The 24,109-nt window shown below is 34.0% G+C and overlaps 1 protein-coding gene across 2 annotated transcripts; it reads right to left on the bottom strand.

Annotated features, from left to right (window-relative positions):
- Positions 1-1,663: 1,663 nt before the first annotated feature.
- On the bottom strand, positions 1,664-16,668 carry LOC127726646 (uncharacterized). 2 transcript variants are annotated; one of them, XM_052234081.1, is made up of 2 exons: positions 16,547-16,668; positions 1,664-3,272 (listed from the first exon to the last, which is right to left on the bottom strand). In XM_052234081.1, exon 2 carries the CDS (start codon positions 3,146-3,148, stop codon positions 1,736-1,738), a length of 1,413 nt encoding a protein of 470 aa, XP_052090041.1. In that variant the 5' UTR covers positions 3,149-3,272; positions 16,547-16,668; the 3' UTR covers positions 1,664-1,735. The 2 variants fall into 2 exon arrangements, with proteins under 2 accessions (XP_052090041.1, XP_052090042.1); XM_052234082.1 differs by lacking the exon at positions 16,547-16,668 and adding an exon at positions 16,414-16,489.
- Positions 16,669-24,109: the final 7,441 nt, after the last annotated feature.

Here is a 24,109-nt window from a genome sequence, read left to right as displayed (position 1 = left end):
GTCAAGAAAGTTTTCACTTGACCTCGACTTCATTTCATTGATCAGCGAACAAGGTTAAGGTTTCGTGGTCAAGTCCATCATATCTCAAATACTATGAGTCATATGTCTACTATATTTGGTGTATGGAATGATTGTAAGGTGTATATGTCCACTGGAAGGTGTCATCTGACCTTGACCTCATTATCATGGTTCAGCGGTTAAAGTTAAGTTTTTGTGTTTTGGTCTGTTTTTCAAATACTATATGCAATAGGGCAACTATATTTGGTGTTTGGAAATATTTTACAATGTACTTGTAAGTCTGTCAGGTTAAATTGGACATGAACCTCATTGTCACGGTTCATTGCTCAAAATTAAAGTTTTTGTGTTTTGGTCCGGTTTTTTTTAACTGTAAGCAATAGGTTTACTATATTTGGTGTATAGAATGATTGTAAGGTGAATATGTCTGTCTGGCAGGTATAATCTGACGTTGACCTCATTTTCATGGTTCACTGGTCGGTCAATATTAAGTTTTCTTGGTTAATTTTGTTCTTAGATACTGTATGTTTGTACTTCCTTGAGCAACACTACAGGTGCCACATGTGTAGCAGGATCTGCTTATCCTTCCGGAGCACCTGAGGCCACCCCGGTATTTGGTAGGGTTCGTGTTGCTCAGTATTCATGTTTTCTTTGTTGTGTTTTGTATACTGTTGTTTGTCTTTGTCTTTTTTTACCATGGCGTTGTCAGTTAAATATTGACTTATAAGTTTGAATGTCCAATGGGCATTTGGTATCTTTCGCCTCTCTTTTACAGTGACATGGAGTTTAAATAAAACTAAGGAATATATCTTCCTCGTTCTAACACGAAGCTCAAATACATTGTCTGGGTTTGGCTTTACTTTTGGTCCATATCGATTACCAGCTCTACAACGTTTGAATCAGGTTTTACGTTTTTTTTTAGTATTTTGGCCTCGAGCAGTACGAAAGATATAAACACTGACAAAATGCCCAACTTGCGTTTGTGAGAAATTTAACACATTTTAATGAAGATGACATGGGTTAATGATATTACCTTCAACACAAGGCACACTGAAAACCAGAAGTGTAGACAACAAATTACACGTAAAAGTAAGGAGCATCAGTGCCAAGAAGAATCTACACATATTTCATGGTTATAATAGAGATGCGGTTATACGCCAATGAGACAGCAACGTTATAATAGAGATGCGGTTATACGCCAATGAGACAGCAACCAAATCTGAAGGGTAAACATAGTTAGTCTTTAAAATTAGACAAGCCTTATACCTATTTATGTGTACATAAATGCCAGAATAAAATTTTAAATAAATGGATAATGTGTCCATGGGAAACAGAAGATGCCCTTGCTTGCTTATAACGTTATAAAGGGACAAACCTCAAGAAAGGTTAAAGTAACGCCTCCCAAATTCGGACTTGATCTGAGTTTAAGTGGTAATAAGTATTGTGTATAAGTTTCATAACATTTGGTTGAGGCAAACTTAAGTTAGAGAACGGAAACTAATTTCGGGACGTACGTACGTATGGACGTAAAGACATACGTACGTACGTACGTACAGACGTACAGACGTACAGACGGACAAGGGTAACACTTAATGCTCCCTCTGCTGCGGCAGGGGCATAAAAATCACCTTTGTATACCTAAAAGACATTTTATTAGGTATATTTTTAGCTTTATTCTTGATTAAAACAGCAACCATTGACAACACATGTCTATAATATGTCATCGAATTTCCATGTAGTTGTTTTCATAAAATGGCACAATTGTTGTGTCTAGTTTTCTACAGACTTTTACCTCACAATCTGCAAAAATTGGCATATAATCGGGTAATGTTTTGCAAAGTATCTGCCAAGTACCAGACAAAGGTGAAAACTTGCGTATGACGTCATTGAGTTTTGCGTTCGTGTTTACACCACCGACAAGATATACAGCATTCCCACACGTGTACATACCGAATTCTTTACAAACCAGATTTTGTGTCTGAAGTTCCTTAATCAAATTGCTTTGAGTATTGAATTTTAAGAAATCCCCGTTGGTAGAAGCAATGTAAACGTCCTCTCCAAATACACACGTTCTGATTTGTTGTGTTTTCACTGGTATTGCAGCGATGACATTAATGCTTGTTAAGTCTGGATTGAAAAGACAAACCGCAAGTTCATGTTGTTGAGAAGACTCCTGTTGATTAAATGCTGCAAAAATGTAAATCACATTTCCAACGGAAACACATGACAAATTTGTAGTGTGAACGTTGAAAGGAAGGGACGCAACTCTTCTCCATGTATTATTCTTGACGCTGTACTCCTCGATATCCGGGATCCTTTGACCCTGATAAACGCCACCAATAACAAAACAATTCCCAGCATGCCCGACAAGAGTGAAATTGCATCGACGGCATTTCAATGGTTTGCACGTTTTGTTCCTATTCATAATTGTATCATATTTAAAAAATGTTTTCCCACAAGTCCAGTATAAGAAGGAGGTATCTTCTTTAGAATCGTGCAGACAACACGCTTTGAATTCACCACTTATGTTCTTACTTTGTTTCAGATGCCTGTGGCATTTGACGTCTTGCTCCGAATCTAAAACAACAACTTGTACTGCCCGTGTTGATATATTCACTGTAAAAACTGCAGTATATCGCACGTAACTCAAATCGTTTGGAAGGATACAGTTATTTTCTGGAATGTAACTTTCGTTACCGACGACGGATTTAGGAATGTACTCATTTACAGTTTGATAACCATCGCTTTGAATTATTTTAATGGCGGCATCTTTGAGTGATTGTAATGCATATCTTTCCGCTATTAACAGCAAACTCCGGCAGTTTGCTGGACACAAAGCGACAATCAGCTGTTCTTCGATGGCATATTTCAACGGATTTGAATGCTTAGAATTGGTTAGAACGTGCACTATATATTCAAGGTCTGATTCATCACTCTTTCCATTCGCGACACCAAATACGTTAGCTTTATTGTATAAGCTGTCTTTTTCATTTATATTGTATGATTTTTCTGAAGCAAATTCATATTTGTTCATATCACTTTTTCCATCTGTGTAGCTATGACTGTTATAATGATTATTGTTTATTCCAACGTTAGATCCGATTTTGTTGTAAAATCTTTCCATATCAATCATTGTTGTCAATTCCAATATAAAAGCTCAATATCGCATCACGTTCATTTCAGTGTTGTTCCTTTTTCCGTGCCAATTCCAATCTCCTTCCAGACTTTATATAATAGTTCCACGTTTTTACAATAAACTGAAAATACACAAATTAGTTATAAAGTTTAAGGAAACAAAGCGAAAACGTCTTGCACACTATTCAAACAAAATTATGTTTACAAACTGTTCAGATTTAAATATTGCGTTTGTTTTTTTATTCTGTTATTGACCTACAAACCATGGAAATCCATTGATGATATCATATCTTAATTTTGTAAAATAGGCCAGTTATAAATGTAACACGTTTATGTTACCTGTAGACTAAGTGCAATTAAAACACTATTTCCTCACTTCCATGCATAGAATGAAATTACAGTTTTGCCCAAAATAGACTACAAGTACCTTTAATATATATATATATTTAAGATTTTATCAGTTAATGTATTTGCTCTTCATTATGTATGTATTTTTTTAAAGATAGAAATTGTGTTATGCTAAATTATATAAGGAAACAGACTGCATGCGTCATATTTTATTTTTGCTCTGAATTTAAAGAAATAGAGACATTCCGATTATTTCGTTCTTTGCAGAATTATGGATATTTTTTTTCCAGATTGCGTAAACTACAGAAAATATAGCGTTCAACAAAACGGCAAACTATTTGTTCGTTGTAATTACATTCCTTGAGCACTTTTTCGTTCGGAAGCTCAATATTCAACCGATTAACCTTACTTTGTGGAAGGCTATCAACAGATGATAACTTTTTAAGTTGGTCTAAATATACCTGGCCAACAAACGATCGACAACTACATAAATTATATAGACAAGTATGGCCACCTTATGTTAAACCCGTAATCTTCTCCACCCTAGTCACGTTTAAAATAAATTCACAGAAACCTTAAATTAAGGGCGCAGCTTGATACGACCAAAGAGATCGAGCTCTGAACAATTGGGGCAAGTATGGACACAACATTTAAGCTTGATACAGCTCTGAATTTGGATTTTGATTAAATATTTGACACAGCTTAGGTTTCTGATACAGAATGGATGTGGTATAAGAACTTAAAATTTGAAATTGGACATTTACCATTTATGGTTTAATATCTAAAATCTAAATATATGGTTATATTCAGCATATCAAAGAACCCCAAAAATTTATAATAAAGTTTAATTTTGGGCCTTTTGGAACTCAGTGCTGATCAATTTGATAACCCGGTCGAAAATCCAAAATTTTAATTCACGGTTAGATTCGGCATATCAAAGAACTCCATATATTCAATATTCAACTAAGTTTTGATTTGGACCTTGTTTAGGACCAACTTGACAACTGGTCCCTAAATCAAAAATCTAAATAGTTACATATTCAGATTCAGAATATCAAAGAACCGGAAGAATTCTATTTTTGTTATAATCAAACTAAGTTTAATTTTTGGTCCTTTGGACCTTAATGTGGACCAATTTGAAAAAGGGCCCAAAATCAAAAATCTAAATACACGGTTAGATTCGACATATAAAAGAACCCCAATCATTCATTTTTTAGTGAAATCAAACAAAGTTTAATTTTGGACCCTTTAGACCTCAATGTGGACCAATTTAAAAACGGGACCTTTATAAAATCCAAATCTAAATACACGATTAGATTCTGCATATCAAAGAACCTCGGGAATTCAAGACTAAATAAAACCCCATTGAAATTAGTCAAGAAATAAGAAATTTATAAAAAGTTGTAGAAAAAAATGTATTATTTTGGCCCCTTTTTTCTACAAGGTTAGGGCCATAACTCCCAAAATCATTCCCAACCTTCCATTTTTGGTAAAAAACCTTGTCGTACAATTAGAGATCCAAAGACTTAATTATACTGAAGTTATTGTCCGGAAACCAAAAACAAATTTTGAGGTCGTAAAAAAATATGTATATATATATATATATGGTTTCAACTTCCTATCCCATTTAAGAAAAATTAACACGACCGGCCATTTGATTTTCAAGTGGAGTAACAATTTTTGGCAGACACAATATCCATTTTGAAGTGTTGCTAGGCAGGCTTATTCATTTCGTGAATATTTATATTCGAATTTCGACACAATTAGTTCCTGCATCTTATGTCAAGCACCGACTATTCGTTTGCAATATTTACCAGGCCATCATAGTTATTTCAACAACCGCCCGGCTCAGTTGATGAAAGAACGCTCTAAACTGTATATATTGACCATGAACAATCGAAAAGCATAATAACATATCAAAAACTGAAAGTGGGTGATCTTAGTGATAACAAATACAAATGTGCATGTGCCTGTTGCCTGGAAACTCAAAGAATATTAATAGTTATTACGATAATTAGAGAAATAACGCATGAACGGTATATGCATCTCAAAATCGTATTAACCTGTATATATTAACAGTACATTACATTTGCGTTTTTACATTTCAAATGATTTAGTCAGCGATACATTTTGATTATCCGAAGACTAAACGTGACGAACGGACATGTGCATCTCAACTGAATACACAATTGAATACACAATTGAATACATAATTTCTAAACAATCAAAGAAATTGTACTATGTAGAAAACTCGTGGCAAGCAACACGTGCACGTTGAGCCCACTTAAAATTTAAAAACTAAGTAATAAAGGTACAATAACAGTCAATTTATGTCACAATAATTAAGGTCCTCCAATTCCCCAATTCTCGGGAGCGTCCCCATCTCCTGGATCCACCACTGGGTAGGTCCTGCAAGATTGTTCGACCGGGAAGAATGGCGGTAATTTCGACTGCCTTAGCTGCAAATAAGAATATGATCGATATGGGCAGCATTTTTGCTTTACGACATGCTACCTACATATCCGTTAAAGAGTTTTTGGAATAGTTCTTTAACGTTTAGAAAGCCTCGCACTCTTTCCAAACAGACATCGGATTAAACGCTTCCCATCCAACTGGACATGGTTGTGTATTTATACATTGCGCACATACACTTTGACCCTTAATTATCAAGACGATTTCTATATAATAAAGAGTTGGATGTAACACGTCTTCTGGTTGGCTGAAAGTGTTTTGTCTATCAGCTTATCGACATAATTCTGTCATGTGACTGTGACGTCATCAACGTTTTTTCATGATTTAAAAAATGGAATTTAGAATTGAATTATAAGGAATGACTGCAATATTTTTCTTTCTAATAGAATTAACCTCAAAAATAGGGTACACACTTTTAAATTACGCGGGTTATTCAGTGTGCACCACATTGTTTATGTTATTCATTCATAGACAGAAAAAATATTACAGTTATTCCTTAAATGATTAGTACATTTTGGTATAATAAAATGCTCCGCTGGGCGCAGCTTGATACGACCGCAGAGGTCGAACCCTGAACTGTTGGGGCAAATATGGACACAACATTCAAGCTTGATACAGCACTGAATTTGGATATTTGACACAGCATAGGTTTCTGACACAGAATGAATGTGGTCTAAGAACTTAAAAAATTTTAATTTACCTATTCAAACCATATCATTATTATTTGCTTTTATATATAAATCAGAAATAACCAATTTAAAATGGAAAATTTTAAGGAAAAAGAAGGAAAAAAAATCCCCCCCCAAAAAAATTTTTTTTTTAACCCCCTTATGATTCATCACCTCCAAACTCAATCCCAGCCTTCCCTTTGTGGTATGGTACCTTGCAGTACAATTTCAGAGAGATCCATACACTAACACACAAGTTATTGTCTGGAAACTAGAAAATGCTTGTTTTTTGGCCCCTTTTTGGCCCCAAATTCCTAAATGTTTAGGGCAATTACCCCCAAACTCAAACCTAGCTTTCCCTTTGTGATATGGAACCTTGTAGTACAATTTCATAAAGATCCATACACTTACACACAAGTTATTGTCATGAAACTAGAAAAATGCTTGTTTTTTTGCCCCTTTTTGGCCCCTTATTCCTAAAATTTTGAGGCAATTACCCCCAAAATCAATCCCAGCCTTCCCTTTGTGGTATGGTACCTTGCAGTACAATTTCAGAGAGATCCAAACACTTGAACACAAGTTATTGTCTGAAAACTAGAAAAATGCTTATTTTTGGTCCCTTTTTGGCCCCTTATTCCTAAACGTTTTGGGCAATTACCCCCAAACTCAATCCCAGCCTTCCCTTTGTGATATGGTACCTTGCAGTACAATTTCAGAGAGATCCATACACTTGAACACAAGTTATTGTCTGGAAACTAGAAAAATGCTTATTTTTGGCCCCTTTTTGGCCCCTTATTCCTAAACGTTTTGAGCAATTACCCCCAAACTCAATTCCAGATTTCCCTTTGTGTTATGGAACCTTGTAGTACAATTTCAGAAAGATCCATACACTAACACACAAGTTATGTCTGGAAGTCACAAAATTGCTTATTTTTTGGCCCCTTTTTGGCCCCTAATTCCTTAACTGTTGGTACCATAACCCCCAAAATCAATCCCAACCTTCCTTTTGTGGTATTGAACCTTATGGTAAAATTTCATAGAGATCCGTTCACTTAAACTAAAATTAGAGTGCGAAAACCAATGTGTCTTCGGACGACGACGACGACGCCGGACGACGACAACGACAACGACAACGACGACGACGACGACGACGACGACGACACCAACGTCATACCAATATACGACCGCAAAATTGTTTTGCGGCCGTATAAAAAATGGGTTCTCAATAACATGCAGGTGACCATTCTTTCAGCGATTGTAAATGAATTTGGTTGCTGTTATGTTAATTTTCAAGGTTTAATTTGTAATGCACACGCGTATTATATAATATTGATAACAACTTGAAGCCTGGTACAAACAAATCTATTTTTAGTATAATTATTTTTATCTTTTTGCAATCAAAATTTCCGTTCTACCCGTATAAAAATAACTATGTGTCACGGTATAATTTGTTTATGGATGATAAAAATTAGTGTGTCGATATTATGAATTAAGATTATGAGTGATTATCTAAAAGGACAAGGAAGTCTTGATGCATGTGTAGTGAGCAGAAATCGTTATATTTCGGAAACATTTTTACAAAGTATTAGAAAAGTATTGTTTTTTTTAACCCTTTTTCATAAACGTTTAGGGTCATAACCCCTAAAACTAATCCCACGTACCCTTCCTTTCTTGGTATGGAACCTTTTTTGGCCCCTTTTGGCCCTTTTAAATTGTTTGGGCCATAACTTCAAAAAATCAATCCCGTAGAGATCCATAAACTTATACACAAGTTGTTGTCCTGAAACTAGAAAAATGCTTGTTTTTGGCCCCTAATTTCTAAACAGTAAGGACAATTACCCCCAAAATCAATCCCAACCTTCCTTTTCTGGTATGGAACCTTGTGGTACAATTTCATAGAGATCCAACTCAAGTTATTGTCGGAAACCAAATGTATTCGGACGACGACGACGACGACGACAACGACGACGCTAACAACGTCATAACATTATACGACCGCAAAATTTTTCCGGTTGTAACCATTACGACTTAAAATATAAAGTAATACTGCTTATTATTAAATGATATGAGCAAATAAGCCCTAATACGGATAAATCAGCATGTGCAATACTGAAAACATTCCACTGTCGATATAAATCAAGAGTTTATATTGCTTTTCGAACAGGGCCAAAAGCCGTATTGGCCCATGGGCTAATACGGGACGTTCACTTCCGGATTCAATTTTCTTACGCCATTACTTAACGTTGGTGGTATCGTTATGCATAAAAACATTTGTATTATATTTTTTAAATTAAAATCATAAAATAAACAGGTTGTAACGTCTTAAAGTCTTGAAACGGAAAAAACAGGGACAATATGGAAAAAAGCCGTATTGGCCCATGGGCTAATACGGGACGTTCACTTCCGGTTTTTAATTTTCTTATAATCATTTAATAAAAGTGTTATGAACTGGCAGTTTCTGTATTGGCCCTGTTATAGATTCTCGATCAGCTGTATTGGCCCTCGACTCTTCGAGTCTCGGGTCCAATACAACTAACCTCGAATCTATAACAGGGCCAATACAGAAACAGCCAGTTAATAACACTATATTATTGACAACTTTAAGAAATTATTTCAATCACAACCTTAAAAGATCAATGTCCGCTTCTGTATTTTAAAATGTCAAAATTAAGGGTTTGTTCGTTTTAAACAATACTCCATACCTTTGTCTGAAGTGAATGAAGTGAAGACATCTGTTTAGTTTGATAAAGAGCGCGTGGACAGGATGTTGCACCACTAAAGGGAAACATGTTTGTTTATGTCTAGAGTGAGATTACACCACAATCACCACGTAATTACAGATTTAAAAAGTTTCAGATAAGAATTTTGTCTGTCAACGAACACAACATACACTCCCTTATTCAAAGGTCGACAACACAATAAGAGATGATAAAAATAGCAGTATTTACTATTGAAATCAGTATGGTAATTTATTTCATCTTCAGCGAGGTTGATAATTACATGGTTAAATTATAGTCATGGGCATGGGTATGGGATAGGCTAACAAGATAGCAACCTGACGACACGTACTAAACGTAACTTAAAGACATCTTTTAATTGATATTATATATATCATGTCATGCTGAAAAATTCAGTTTTTATTTTCTGATTGCATATGCTTTAGACATATGCTCAACTATTTACATTTTATAAAACCCAATTCCTATTCCGTAAAAAGTTTATCATGTTTATTTCAACGTTTTTCATGTCAAGTTGTACAATTTACCATTTATAATATTAGTTGGGGGAAAAGTAACAAATGATTAACTGAACGAAAAACATAACGACATAAACAGATAAATGGAAAACGTTCAAAGAAGTACCGATGAACGTATTTCCAGTTATGTGGAAATGTGTAAATTAAATAAATTAAATGCTCAGAATAACATGTCTCAAACTACCATGAACTTCCAGTGATATCACGGAATGAGGCTTTTTATTAAATTTGTAATTTCATGAGCAACACGAGGAAGTGTCACACCAGGCTGAAGCTAGCGAACAATAACTATAACGAACCAAAAAGCCAGCGAACAATAAGACGATATATCTAAAAACCGATATATTGAAAAAGACAGCAACGGCCGTTCGAAAAGAAGCTAGCGAACAATAAGCCAGGGAACAATAAGGCGATATATCTAAAATCCGAAAAATTGTAACAGACATCAACGGCCTTTCGAAAAAAATATTCAAAATGGCAGAAAATTCCGTCCAGTAATTTTAAATTACAGCTCTATCTTAAAATGGGATTTACCAAATCTATTTATAAAACTAGCCCAACACCTTTTCAGGCTAACATTCAATATCACAGTAAATCCGCACCTGTCAACGGATTGCTTGTAGTCGGCAGATAACCAATTCACTAACTATAAATACCAATTTTAAAGTATTTGGTTTGACTCGGCCGGGGTTCGAACCCAAGACTTCCCGTACTCGAGCGAACACACTTCTACGAGACCACCTTTTTTTATACTAGTAATCATAAGGGACCAAAATATATAAAGTAACTATATGAAAAAGCATGTGGAATATAAGCAGAAAAAATACAGCAATACTGCTTTTTTATTGACAATTTCAAAAGAATAATTTAGTCACAACAATTTTAAAAAATCAAATACTCCACTGGGCGCAGCTTAATACGACCACAGAGGTCGAATCATGAACAATTGGGGCAAGTATGGACACAGCATTCAAGTTTGATACAGCTCTGAATTTGGATTGTGATTAAATATTTGACACAGCATAGTTTTCTGACACAGAATGAATGTGGTCTAAGATTTTCGAATTTGAAATTGGACTTTAACTATTATGGTCCAATATCCAAAATCTAAATACAATTCAGCATATCCAAGTACACAAAGAATTTTCATTATTCATTAATTAATGGACAATATTATCTAAGTTCTAAAGGGGTTCTCTACATAAAAAAATATATATATATAGCATTCTGAAAAACTAATTTATACAGAATAACAAATAAATAACCTACCACAAAGTACTTCAAAAAAAAAAAGAAGAAAAAAGAGAAAATAACAATTTCCAAAATATCATTCATCATTAATATAATGTCTTAATAATCTATAAAACTTACCTTTTAATAATTTTTTCAAAATATCTAATAATGAACTGTAAATTTCAGCCTATATTTAAACATTGTAAATTATTTCTAAGATTAGAATATGGTGATATATCTATTTTAACTATGAATATACTAACAATTTCTATTAATTGTACAATTGTCTAAGAACTTAAAATTTTGAAATTGGATATTTACATGTCATGGCCTAATATCCAAAATCTAAATACATGGTTAGATTCAGCATATCAAAGAACCCCAAGAATTCAATGTTTGGTTAAATCAAACTAAAAGAGTTTAATTTTGGACCCTTTGGACCTCAATGTGGACCAATAAGATAACGTGGCCCAAATTTTGAAACGTAATACACGGTAAGATTCAGCATATTAAAGAACCTCATATATAAAATTTTGGTTGAAATCAAGCAAAGTTTAAGTTGGACCTTAATGTGGACCAATTTGAAATCCGGTCCCAAAACGGACCCAAAATCTATATAAAACTTTGTTTTGATATCAACCAAAATTTAAGATAGATTTAGCATATAAAGAAACCCAAAGAGTTAAATTTTGGTTGATATCAAAACAAAGTTCAATTATGAACCCTTTGGACCTTAATGTGGACCAATTTGAAAACGGGCCCTACAATAAAATATCTAGTTACACATTAGATTCAGCATAATTTTTATAAAAGAACCCAAACAATCATTTTTTTTTATGAAATCTAACAAAGTTTAATGTTGGACTCTTTGGACCTAAATGTGGACTAATTTGAAAACGGGCCCCAAAATCCAAAATTTAAATACACGGTTAGATTCAGCATATTAAAGAACCACAAGAATTCAAGACTTTGAATTAAACCCCATTGAAATTAGTCAAGAAAAAGCAATTTAATTATACAAAGTATTAGTAGAGTTTTTGCCCCAATTTCCTAAACGGTTAACCGCAAATTCAATCACAACGTTTCTTTTTTGGTACGGAACCTTGTGGTACACTTTCATAGAGATTCATAGAATAATACTCATGACAAGTTATTGTCCGGAAACCATAAAATCCTACTTGTTAGCCCCTTTTTGACTTTTATTTCTAAACGGTTAGGTCCACAACCCCCAAAATCCTTTCCAATCTTTTCTTTTGAGTTATGGAACCTTGTGGTACAATTTCATAAAGATCCATACACCGTTACACAAGTTATTGTCCTGAAACAAGAAAATGCGTGTTTTTGGCACCTCTTTGGCCCCTAATTTCTACACAGTAAGGACAATTACCCCCCAAAACAATCATCCCAACCTTCCTTTTGTGGTATGAACCTTTGTGGTGCAATTTCATAGAGATCCATACATTTATACTCAAGCTATTGTATGAAAACCAAATGTCTTCGAACGACGACGACGCAGACAACGCCATAACATAATACGAACGCAAAAATTATGCGGTTGTATTAAACCAATTCCAGCTTCAATAAATCTGTATTTAATTTGCGATAAAATGTCAATATTAAGGATTTGTCATCTATTTTACAAAGTAAGATTATGATGTGATCTTAAATGTACGTTTTAAACATATTAATGTATTTAATACCTGAAGTGAAGACAACAGTACTGTTAAGTTTGATAAAGAGCGCGTGGACAGGATGTTGCACCACTAAAGGAAACATGTTTGGTTATTGTCTTGTCTGAGATTATACCACAATCACCACTTACAGCTTTTAAAAGTTTCAGATAAGACTGTTGTCTGTCAACGAACACAAAATACACTCCTTAATTCAAAGGTCGACAACACAATGAGAGACGATAAAAATAGCAGTATTTACTATAAATATAGAAATTTATTTCATCTTCAGCGAGATTGATGGTTTAGTCATGGGCATGGGATAGGCTAACAAGATAGCAACCTAACGACATTAAGTAACCGAGAGACGTCATGAAAATTTTCAGTTTTTATACTCTGATTTTATATGCTTTAGACATATGTTGAACAATTTACCAAAATAGTTTACCTCAAGGTTTTTCATATCAAATTGTATAATTCATTTATAATATTAGTTGGGGGAAAAGTAACAAATGATTAACTGAACGAAAAACATAACGGAGCATTTTATAGCCGACTTTATGGTATGGGGTTTTCTCATTGTTGAAGGACGTACGGTTGCCTATAATTGCTTAAATCCAATTTATTTGAACTCTGACGGATAGTTGTCTCATTGGCAAGCATACCACATCTCCTCATTTTTATAACAACGACATAAATGGAAAACATAACAGAATCAAAGAAATACGACCCGATAAATCGCATTTACAGTTACTAGTATGTGAAAATTTGTAAACTAAATGAATTAAATGTCAAAAATAGCATGTCTCAAACTACCATGAGCTGACAGTGATATCACGGAATGAAACTAATTACCAAATTTGTACTTTCATGAACAACACGAGGGGTGCCGCATATGGAGCAAGACATGCTTTCCCTTCCGGAGCACTTGAGATTACCCTCGGTATTTTGGTTGTGTTTGTGTTGCTCTGTATTTATTTTTCTGTTTTGCGCTTTGTTAACTGTTCTTTGTATATGATTTTTTCCAAAGCATTGTCAGTTTATCTCAAATATCCCTTCGGTATCTTGCGCCTCCTTTTCATAGCACTGGCATTACATTTTACGCAAAAAGCAATTCAAGTGATTGGAACATTCCAACCGAAGCACTCAATTTTATTTATGAAGGATATTTCTATCACGTGACGTCCCTTTTTATGTTATTGTACTATGCTCTTTTTTTTGTATTCATGTCTTTCATTTTTGATTATGTACTTTGTCTGTAGAGTGTCTATATGCCATTTTGTTTTTCTTTGTTGACATAGTTGTTTGTTTTTATAGTGATTAAGATAGTAATACATTGTTGACTGCTGTACCCCAATTTTTTTTACATTTTTACCTAGTATGTCTGTTTGTTTTGCTCACTCACTGTTGTCAATATAAAGGAATTCTATGCGACTGTCATACAAGTGAGATGTTTAGCTAGCTATAAAACCAGTAAAAAATAACAGACAATCACCTTTTTACATCTTAGATTTAAAAATAACGCGCCTTTGAAATTTCTTTTTTTCCCCGGACTTTTATAAACATGTTGTTTTATTCTAAAAAAAAATGCTTCAAATTGTAATCGTTTGCGCAATCGGAAACATGAAAACATCGGGGCTAAAAGGCATTAGCTGAACATTCAAGAAAATACGTGAAATAAAAGTTATTTACTGTGCAAATTCATCCTACAGGGTGATTCCACATTGGGCAAATCTTAAACATTCTCATCTAAGAATTGTTGGCGCCTTCAAACATGGTTAATCCTGCCAGTTCTTTATGTACCTGTCCCAAGTCAGGAACCTGTAGTTCAGTGGTTTTCGTTAGTTCATGTTGGTCATATTTGTTTTTCGTAATTTGTTATCATATATAGATATAAGAAGATGTGGTGTGAGTGCCAATGAGACAACTCTCCATCCAAGTCACAATTTGTAAAAGTAAACCATCATAGGTCAAAGTACGGCCTTCAACACGGAGCCTTGGCTCACACCGAACATGCAAGCAATGCCATGTTATAAATTAGGCTGTTAGTTTTTCGCAATTGATGTTTTTCATATTTTTCATGTGGGGGCTTTTTAAAGCCGATCAGACTATGTTTTATTCTCATTGTTGAATGCCGTTAATTGCTTACATCCACTTCATTTTAACTTTGGTGGATAGATGTTTCATTGGCAATCATACCACATCTCCTTATTTTTACATTGTATCTGTATTTTGAATCTGAATTTTTTCACGAATTATGGTTGTTTTATATAGCAATTATAAGTACGCATACATGTACCCTTCAGTTCTATAAAATACAATGGTCCGAAAGTTCCCTATAGTTAACATGATTCCTTTGTAAACAAGCAGAAGGCAAACCAGAGCTACTAAGAGTAAATCTCATAAAAAGATACCCCCGCTTTTTGCAAAGTCCATGATTCGGTAAGGGAAACCCCAAAAGTAATCCGGACAAAAAAATAAAAGACGCACAATGACATTATATGTAGACATATAACGATGATTTGTCATTTAATGATTGATTAAGGATTTAGGAGTAGAAGTAGGTACAAATGTGTACTATTAGTGTGTGCAGATATGTCAAAGTATCCCAAATTATACCCCAAAAATCAATTAGATAAAACAAGAGATTGAAAAGTAGATCAGGTGAGTAAGAATCTGTGAAAATGTCACAACATTCTGTCCAGAGGTTCAGGAGCAATGTCAGATACAAAACTGGGACAGGAGGACGCATGACCGGACGGACGGACTAGCGAACAGGGGGACTGACTCTCCCATCACAATATATATCCAAATAAGTTTCATTTAGATATATGATTATGGATTTCGAAGGAGACGCAGATGCATATTGTGCAGATATGACGAAGTCCATGCCAAAGTAGACCCCGACGGAGGGATGGCGCATTTATAATCTTATTAAAATGACTGCCGCCAAAATAGTGTGTATGCAAATTAGTGAAGTACTCAAACTTCTGTCATAAACTATGTGTAACAAAACAACCAACTAAGGACGTTCAAAGTAAAGACTTCTAAGAAATTACAATCTTAGTATGAAGGAGAGAATATATATTAAGTCGATCGCCTTTCAGTGCTACAAAATGTGCTTGCACTGCAAACTGTAATATAGTTGTTTGTCCTCATGTGCTGAAGGTTTAGACATAGTGTAGGGGTGTAAATAGAAAGCCTGAACTGTTCTTGTTTGCAATAAAAAAGGAAACTTTTTGTTATAGCCGTAAGTTGCTAAACGTTAAATTTCTTTGTAGAACATGTACCAATTAAGCCTGGTTTTAAGAAAGTATATAGAAGATAAAGCACAGGTAACAGCAACTATAAGAAAATAAGTCTACATGCATTGACTGTCTTTGGTCTTCCTTAAATCTATTTACTACTTAATTCGAATCGGTATTAGATATTAACATATTGTAAACAAAACATGTCAATTTTTGAATACCGTATATTGGCAGCAAACTGTTTTTATTTTGTTTTTTGTTGTTGTGTTGCGGTCTGTCTCACGTTTGTCCTATTTATTTATAAATGATTACTATTTGCAGTAATAGTTGCAATTCAAACATTATTGCATGTTAAGTGTTGTACTTACCTTTCAATTTGTGTTTAAAATAAGTAATAATCCCTGCCCTTCAAAACTAATATATCACTGTAAATCAAAAAAAAAAAAAAAAAAAAAATATCAACATGTATCTACGTTTACTATAATGTATGATAAAACATACTATTCAAATGAATTAGTCACATCACTTTAGGCATTTTGGTGGCAGCGAATGCAATTTCCATTTATAATACAAGTTTTATCTTTTTACAAGCTGTTGAGTTCGTCTGTATATTTAATCAATACGGCTCCTTTTTTCTCTTATTTCTAACATTTTGTGTAACGTTGACACATGTTACAATATCGATGACTATACAATGTATTTTTTTTTTTAATTTTCAATCATCAATGTCACACTGTTATAGCTGTGGTAGAAAAATATATCGATAATAAAATCGAAAAAATATCTGCATCTGCATATAAAGGTAGATTTTTTCACAACATTTATTTAATAGTACTAAGCTCTATTTTTATATTTGCATTCACCAATTGACCATTGCGAAATATTTTCTAAAAATCTTACTTCTGATCTATTTTCAAGTACCACATCATATTACATTTTGCTTTGACAACAGATACATCAATTTTCTATTTTCATTAATTGCTTCAAATATTTATTTAGTTTATTTTCGCAATACACATCTTTTTACAAATAGGATATGATATTTTAAGCAATCTTCAGTATATAAATAAAAATGCATTTGTTAAATTCGTTTATAACTTTAGTGTCTTGTGTTATTTCAATAGCCAGTGACGTCAATACTAATATGACGTGTGTACACATCCTTGACCAACTTCATATTTGATATTTATATCATTTAAATTACGCAGATAAACATGACCTTCAGTCTAAATGTAAAGTTTCTGTAGTGCACGTATATTTAAAGATATAAACATACTATTTTTAGAATCAAATCTTGTGAAATATTTTGAAAAACAATATTTTTAGTAATTTTGGTAACTGGATCTTCAATAACCATATTTTGAAATACATATTATCTGATTACATTTTGCTTCAACGCCCGAAATCTAAAAATAGATCTTACGTACAGCCTTTTTAGCACTAAGTTTTATTTCCACTATATAAAAAAGTCGATTTTCATGACAGCGCCATTTTAACTTGCCCTTGCCCTTTCAAGGTAACTATGATTGTACGCGTTGTAGAAAGTCTAAGATCGAACTGTATACAAATCGGTCATTCGATCCCAGATGCGGATCCAAGATTTAAAAGGAGGGGGGGGGGGACTGGAGCCCCAACGTTAGAAATAGAACATGTAAAAAGTCTATGTGTTAACCATATATGTAGTTCAATAAGGGGGCCACTGGGCATCCTGCCCCACCCCCCGAAATCCGCCTCTGGATACATGTACAACTAAGTATCATACTGTGTCGGTGGCTGATCTTGATTTAATATATTTCAAGAATTATTATGCGTGGCCTGTAAAAAACTGTAAAAACACTTGTCTTTTGTAGAAAATCGAATACTAAGCTGCATGTACGTTGACCCTATGGATCCTTTTATTCATATCAATCTTTATATTTATTTTGATCGTTTTATGAGCTTTGTAAGGGTAAGGAAACAGAAGCCTACAAATCCGCCATGGTATGAGGTTTACTAAAGACAAGCTTTTTTTTCAGATCTCAAATTAGACCACAGTCACTTACGGGTCAAACACTGCTTACCTATCCATTTCACTCGAATCCCCCAGTTTGTGGCTGTATTTCTGCTCAGACTTTTCTTGTTTCCAACATGATGCTCTCAAGATGTTTCGTTGTCTTTTCGTTTGTTATACCTTTTGGTAACAATTAATGCTCTTCAACTTCGTACCTTATTTGGCCTTTTTTAACTTTTTTGATTGGAGCGTCATTGATGGATCTTTTATAGACGAAACGCGCGTCTGACGCACAAAATTGTAATCCTGGTATATATGATGAGTTTATTTACGGTGTTGTTCGTCCTCTTTCCCTCTAATGTGACCTACCGAATTAAACTTATCAACAAGTTTGTACATGTACTTACATGAGCAACAAGAAAGGTGCCACATTTGTGGCGGTATCAGCTTACCCTTCCGGAGCACCTGAGATTACCCCAGGTTTTTGGTAGGGTTCGTGTTGTTCAGTCGTTAGTTTTCTATGTTGCATTTTATGTACTGTTGTTTTTCGTTTTTTACCATGGCAATTGTCAGTTTGTTTTCGATTTATGAGTTTGAATATCCCTTTGGTATCTTTGGCCTCTCTATCATTTTTCCTTTTTCTATATGTATTTTTGACTACCCCTTGGTATCAATATTATAATAACTATTTCGACTTGTATGAACTGGAAATTACAAAATGTAAACAGTTTTTTTTCAGATTTTGAATGTTAAAATTGCGACTTCGAAATAAAGTTCAATTCTAATTTAATTTTTGTATGTCCTAATGCGCTTTCTTATCAACGACATTGCATGGTATTCTACATGTAGCTGATATTGGCAGTGGTGACACAGTTGTTGTGATGACACAGTTGTCGTATTGTCGAGTTAACCAGAGATATTACATGATGACTACTGTTCTAAAATTATGAAAGTTTTCTTTATTCTATTTTTAGATATGCATTAAAAAAACCACCAAAAGGTAAACATTACACATATAACAAATCGAAATATAAAAAGTCGGTTATTTAAACATGAAAAATCATAAATATATATAAATTATATAGCTTTATTGCGAAATCTTAAATAAATATTGTGTTAGCTTATATTTTCTAATCTGATAACGTCGACCGAATTATTTGAAGTTACTTCTGTTTGCAGTTAATTTAGGTTTGCAGTTACCTTCTGTTTGTAGTTACCTTCTGTTTGTAGTTACCTTCTGTTTGCAGTTACCTTCTGTTTGCAGTTACTTTCCGTTTGCAGTTGATTTCCGTTTGTAGTTACTTTTTTTCAGTAACTTTCCGTTTGCATTACTTTCTTTGTGCAGTTACTCTATGCTTGCAGTTTTTTTGTTTGCAGTTAACTTCTATTTGCAGTTACTTTCCGTTTGCAGTTACTTTTTCGTCAGTTACTTCCTGTTTGCAGTTATTTTCTGTTTGCAGTTAATTTCTGTTTTCAGTTACTTCCTGTTTGCGGTTACTTTCTGTTCGCAGTAATTTTCTGTTTGCAGTTAATTTAAGTTTGCAGTTATCTCCTGCTTGCAATTACTTTCTGTTTGCAGTTACTATCCGTTTGCTGTTACCTTCTGTTTGCAAATACCTCCTGTTTGCTGTTAATTTCTGTCTGCAGTTACCACCTGTTTGCAGTTAATCACTGTTTGCTGTTACTTTCTGTTTGCAGTTACTTTCTATTTGCAACTACTTTCTGTTTGCAATAACTTACCGTTTGCAGTTAAGTCCTGTTTGCAGTTACTTTCTGCCTTCAGTTAATTCCAGTTTGCAGTTAATTTCTGTTTATAGTTACCTCATGTTTGCAGTTAATTTCTGTTTGCAGTTAATTTCTGTTTCTATGTGTTACCTCATGTTTGAAGTTAATTTCTGTTTGCAGTTACTTGCTGTTTGCAGTTAAGTCTTGTTTGCAGATACCGCCGGTTAGCAGTTAGCCCCTGTTTGCTCTTACTTTCTGTTTGCAGTTACTTTACGCTTGCAGTTTCCTCCTGTTTGCAGTTACTTTCTGTTTGTTGTTACTTTTTGTTTGCAATTACTTTCTGTTTGTAGTAACCTCCTGTTTGCAGTTACTTTTTATTTGTAGTTACCTCCTGTTTGCAGTTACTTTTTATTTGTAGTTACCTCCTGTTTGCAGTTACTTTTTATTTGTAGTTACCTCCTGTTTGAGCTATTTATGACATTTCAGAGATGATGCAGTTTTTGAAAGAAAAAAATAATAATAGTACAGTCACGTATTTTTTGGTCACATATACTGTTATCTACTATTATGTATTTTCTAATTTCTATTATCAGGCGTTTACAGTACATATAATTGTGTATTGAATGACCAAACTGGATGTTAAAGTAAGTCAAATAGATATAGGAAGATGTGGTATGATTGCCAATGAGACAACTCTCCATCCAAGCTACAATTTATAAAAGTAAACCATTATAGGTCAAGGTACGGCCTTCAACACGGAGCATTGGCTCGCACCGAACAGCAAGCTATAAAGGGCCCCAAAGCATACATAATGCACCAGAGTTCATCTCTGACATTTTGGTGTCGTCTGTTTGTCTTCGATTTCCGTTTTTCTTTTTACCACTTTGTATCTTCTCCTCTTTGTGTACAATACATATTACTATAAATATGGTAATCAAATCAATTAATACACAATATTATTAATCGAGAATATAATAATACATCCCTATTACTTATAATTTAGAATTATTTGTGATAAGAACACAGTATATATATTCTCACGTCACATAATCGGACATTTGGAGAGTTCATCTTATTTTTTTCTCTCTGTATAACAATAAGATGTTGTATGTTTGCCAATAAGACCACCATCCATCAGAGCCCAAGTGAAGCGGATTTTAGCAACTAAAGAACACCGTTCGTCCTTCAACAATGAGCAAAACCATACCGTATAGCCAGCTATAAAAGGATCGGACTTGCCAAATTGTGAATCAAACTAAACGAAAAAACCTGAAGTACGCATTTTAAAAAGCGTTAAAATAATGCCAAATGTATTGCTTCGTAAGTATCAAATTGATTGATTGATTGGTGTTTAACGCCACTTTCAACACTATTGTGCTATTTCGTGGCGGTCAGTTTTTATTGGTTGAGGAAGCCGGAGTGCCCGGAGAGAACCACCGATCTTCGGTAGGAAAACTGACAATCCTAGTCAATTAAGATTGGAGTCTAGTGCACCTGCCACGTGCGGTATTCGAACTCACAACATCAGTGTTGACTGTCTAGTGATACAGTAGTTCGACTACTTTTCTCTTGATAAAATTTCATTCAAATATGTACAATAAAGAATTAACCAGACTACTTAGACCACTGGGCCAACGAGACCCCTCGAAAGTATCAAAGATATTGAATTACGTCACATAATATGATAAAGACATCAATATCTACGACTAGGAGTCAACATACAACAGCCAGTAATAGACTAACAGCTAGTATTCAGTATGTCAAACCCTAAACCCCCATGTAATAAGTAATTTTTCATAAATTTAAGATTTTAAGATTTTGCTATACACTCTGACATTTGAAACTATAAACAGAAGTAGATAATACAACATTTTAAAAAACTTAAAGGATGGCGAACTAATTACGTGAAGACGAAACATACATAATCACACCAAGAAGCTATAAAATATTGGCCCAGATGTCCTGCATTTAGCATGCTTTACCGTAAGATAAGGTCAAATCGCTGATACCCCTTTCCTAAATTATTGAAATCTATCCTTAAATGTTATACTAGCCACAATATATTGGTGTAAATTAGAAACATTCAATTGGTCTAAGGTCTGTAATCAACACCAAACCTCCAACGGGTGCCACACGTGTAACAGGATCTGCTTACCCTTCTGGAGCACCTGATATCCCCCCGGCGTTGTTTGTTTGGGTTCGTGTTGCTCAGGTTTTACTTTTCTATAGTGTGTTTTGTAGACTATTGTTTGTCTTTTGCTTTTGTTTTGTTTTTTTCCCATGGCATGGTCAGTTTGTTTTTTCCCATGGCATGGTCAGTTTGTTTTTTCCCATGGCATGGTCAGTTTGTTTTCGACTTATGAGTTTGATTATCCCTTTTTTATCTTCCTCCTCTCTTGTTCTCTTCCTAAATGACAAAAAAAAAAGTAACAAAAATACATTTATACGAATACATAAATTTTGCAGCTGGTAAAAAGAAGACATATTGATATAGCGCCGACTTTGTCTTTGATTTTTATGATAATCAAATGAGAGGCACACAGATAATGCACCAGCTATTAACTTTTTTTTATTAGAGCGTCTCTGATGAGTCCTTTATCTGGCGTACAAAATTTTAATCCTGGTACAGAAATGTATCTATGATGAGTTTATTTAAATATTTATTCTTCCTATAATAATAACAATAGTGTTTCTGTCATACAATGCCAGAAAAAGTAATTAATTTTTAATCATTTGCTTTCCAAATATATTATTATTTCGACTGTAGGCATATCATGTAGTAAGCATTTTATTTCGTAACGAAATCCGTGTAATAAATAACATAAATGCAAAGAAAAAAGGATACTCTGTATATATTCAAACAACTTACATGTAACAAAAGTCAAGTAAAGATTGACATTAAGAAAAACCAAACCCAGTGATGTGTGTGTGTGGGGGGTGGGATTAAAAAAAAAAATATTTCTCACGATTCATACGATTTTTTAGCATAACATCGTCCAAAAACTGTTTTGCCTTGCTCCGCTCTGTGGAATCGATTCAATGTTATGGAAAAACACCACCCCTTTCAGAATTCCTGGAATCCGCCCCATGAAATCTACATGTAAGCCATATTTAAAATAAATTGAGGTTTTATTATATATACAGTCAAATATGTATATAAAGGTCAGCCTTTGTATCAAAGACACTTCATAAAAGACATTTGAATCAAAGTTCAAAACACTAGTACATACTGGATATTACAACAGTGGGACAAGAAGAAGCTGACATAAAAAGACAGGTGTTCCCGCAATAGACATGTTTACCATGAACACGTTTTTATCACTGCCATACAGTGTAAGAGACTACTTTCTTCATTAGCTTGACAAACAAGAATACGGGGAAATTCTGTACTATATAACAGTACTTAATATGAAACTGTCCTGAAAAACCAACATTATTACAATACGAGGAAATATTCAATATATCAAAGAAACATGTGTTTTTCATTGCTGTTCTAGTGTAGTTGGTTTCTAAAACCTTTGGCGTGGAGCATACATGAATATGAAGTCTGATGCAAATATGCACCGTGCTCAAGCGAGTCTCAATAGGAGACGAAACGCAGAACCAGACCGTGGTGGCTCTTTATAACTATAGTACAATAACATGTCCTTAGACAATTCTACTCTTTATCTGACACCCGATATATTACACATAATCCATAATTATTCTTTTTTCTAATACAGATAATATGTTTATTTTGATGTTATGCATGTCATGGAGTTCAAGGTCACATCACGGATGCGGTTAAGTGTTCTAAAACTCACATGACATTTAAGTAGAGTGTCTACATCACTGCTAATAAAAATTACTCAGGTATATATTTTTATTTATGAATGAAATGTATGTATTTATGGCAGCTGACATCATTTTGAAAAGTCTCGTATCTTACATATTTTTTTTTTCCTAAATATTTCACAATATTTGCGAGTTAATTTCGTTGATATTAAATCAGTACCTTGTTAAACTCTGAAAACCGAGACATGCATTTTATATATCTATATTCAAAGATAAAAATAGGTCGGAGTTCCTTGTGCGGATCTCCAATACGTAACGGTTCCTTGCAACTTGATCGATATTCAATCTTAAACCAAATAGCTAACTGCGAGGCCTTTACTTACTGCATTTCTATTCTACTCATTGATGTTTTACTCAATGGCTGGTTATGCTTAGGCACTCACTATTCCTTGTTTTTGAAATAGGTATGTTTTTTTTCTTGGGACAAAGAGTTTTATTCAACTTTATCAAACAACACATTTTTTATCAATAAAAATAAAGTAGAAGATCGGTTTAAGTCAATATTGTTTTTATTG

This window comes from Mytilus californianus, unplaced genomic scaffold, assembly GCF_021869535.1.
Source record: "Mytilus californianus isolate M0D057914Y unplaced genomic scaffold, xbMytCali1.0.p SCAF_18, whole genome shotgun sequence".
Lineage (NCBI taxonomy): Eukaryota > Metazoa > Mollusca > Bivalvia > Mytilida > Mytilidae > Mytilus > Mytilus californianus.
This window is presented reverse-complemented; position numbering and strand designations above follow the sequence as displayed.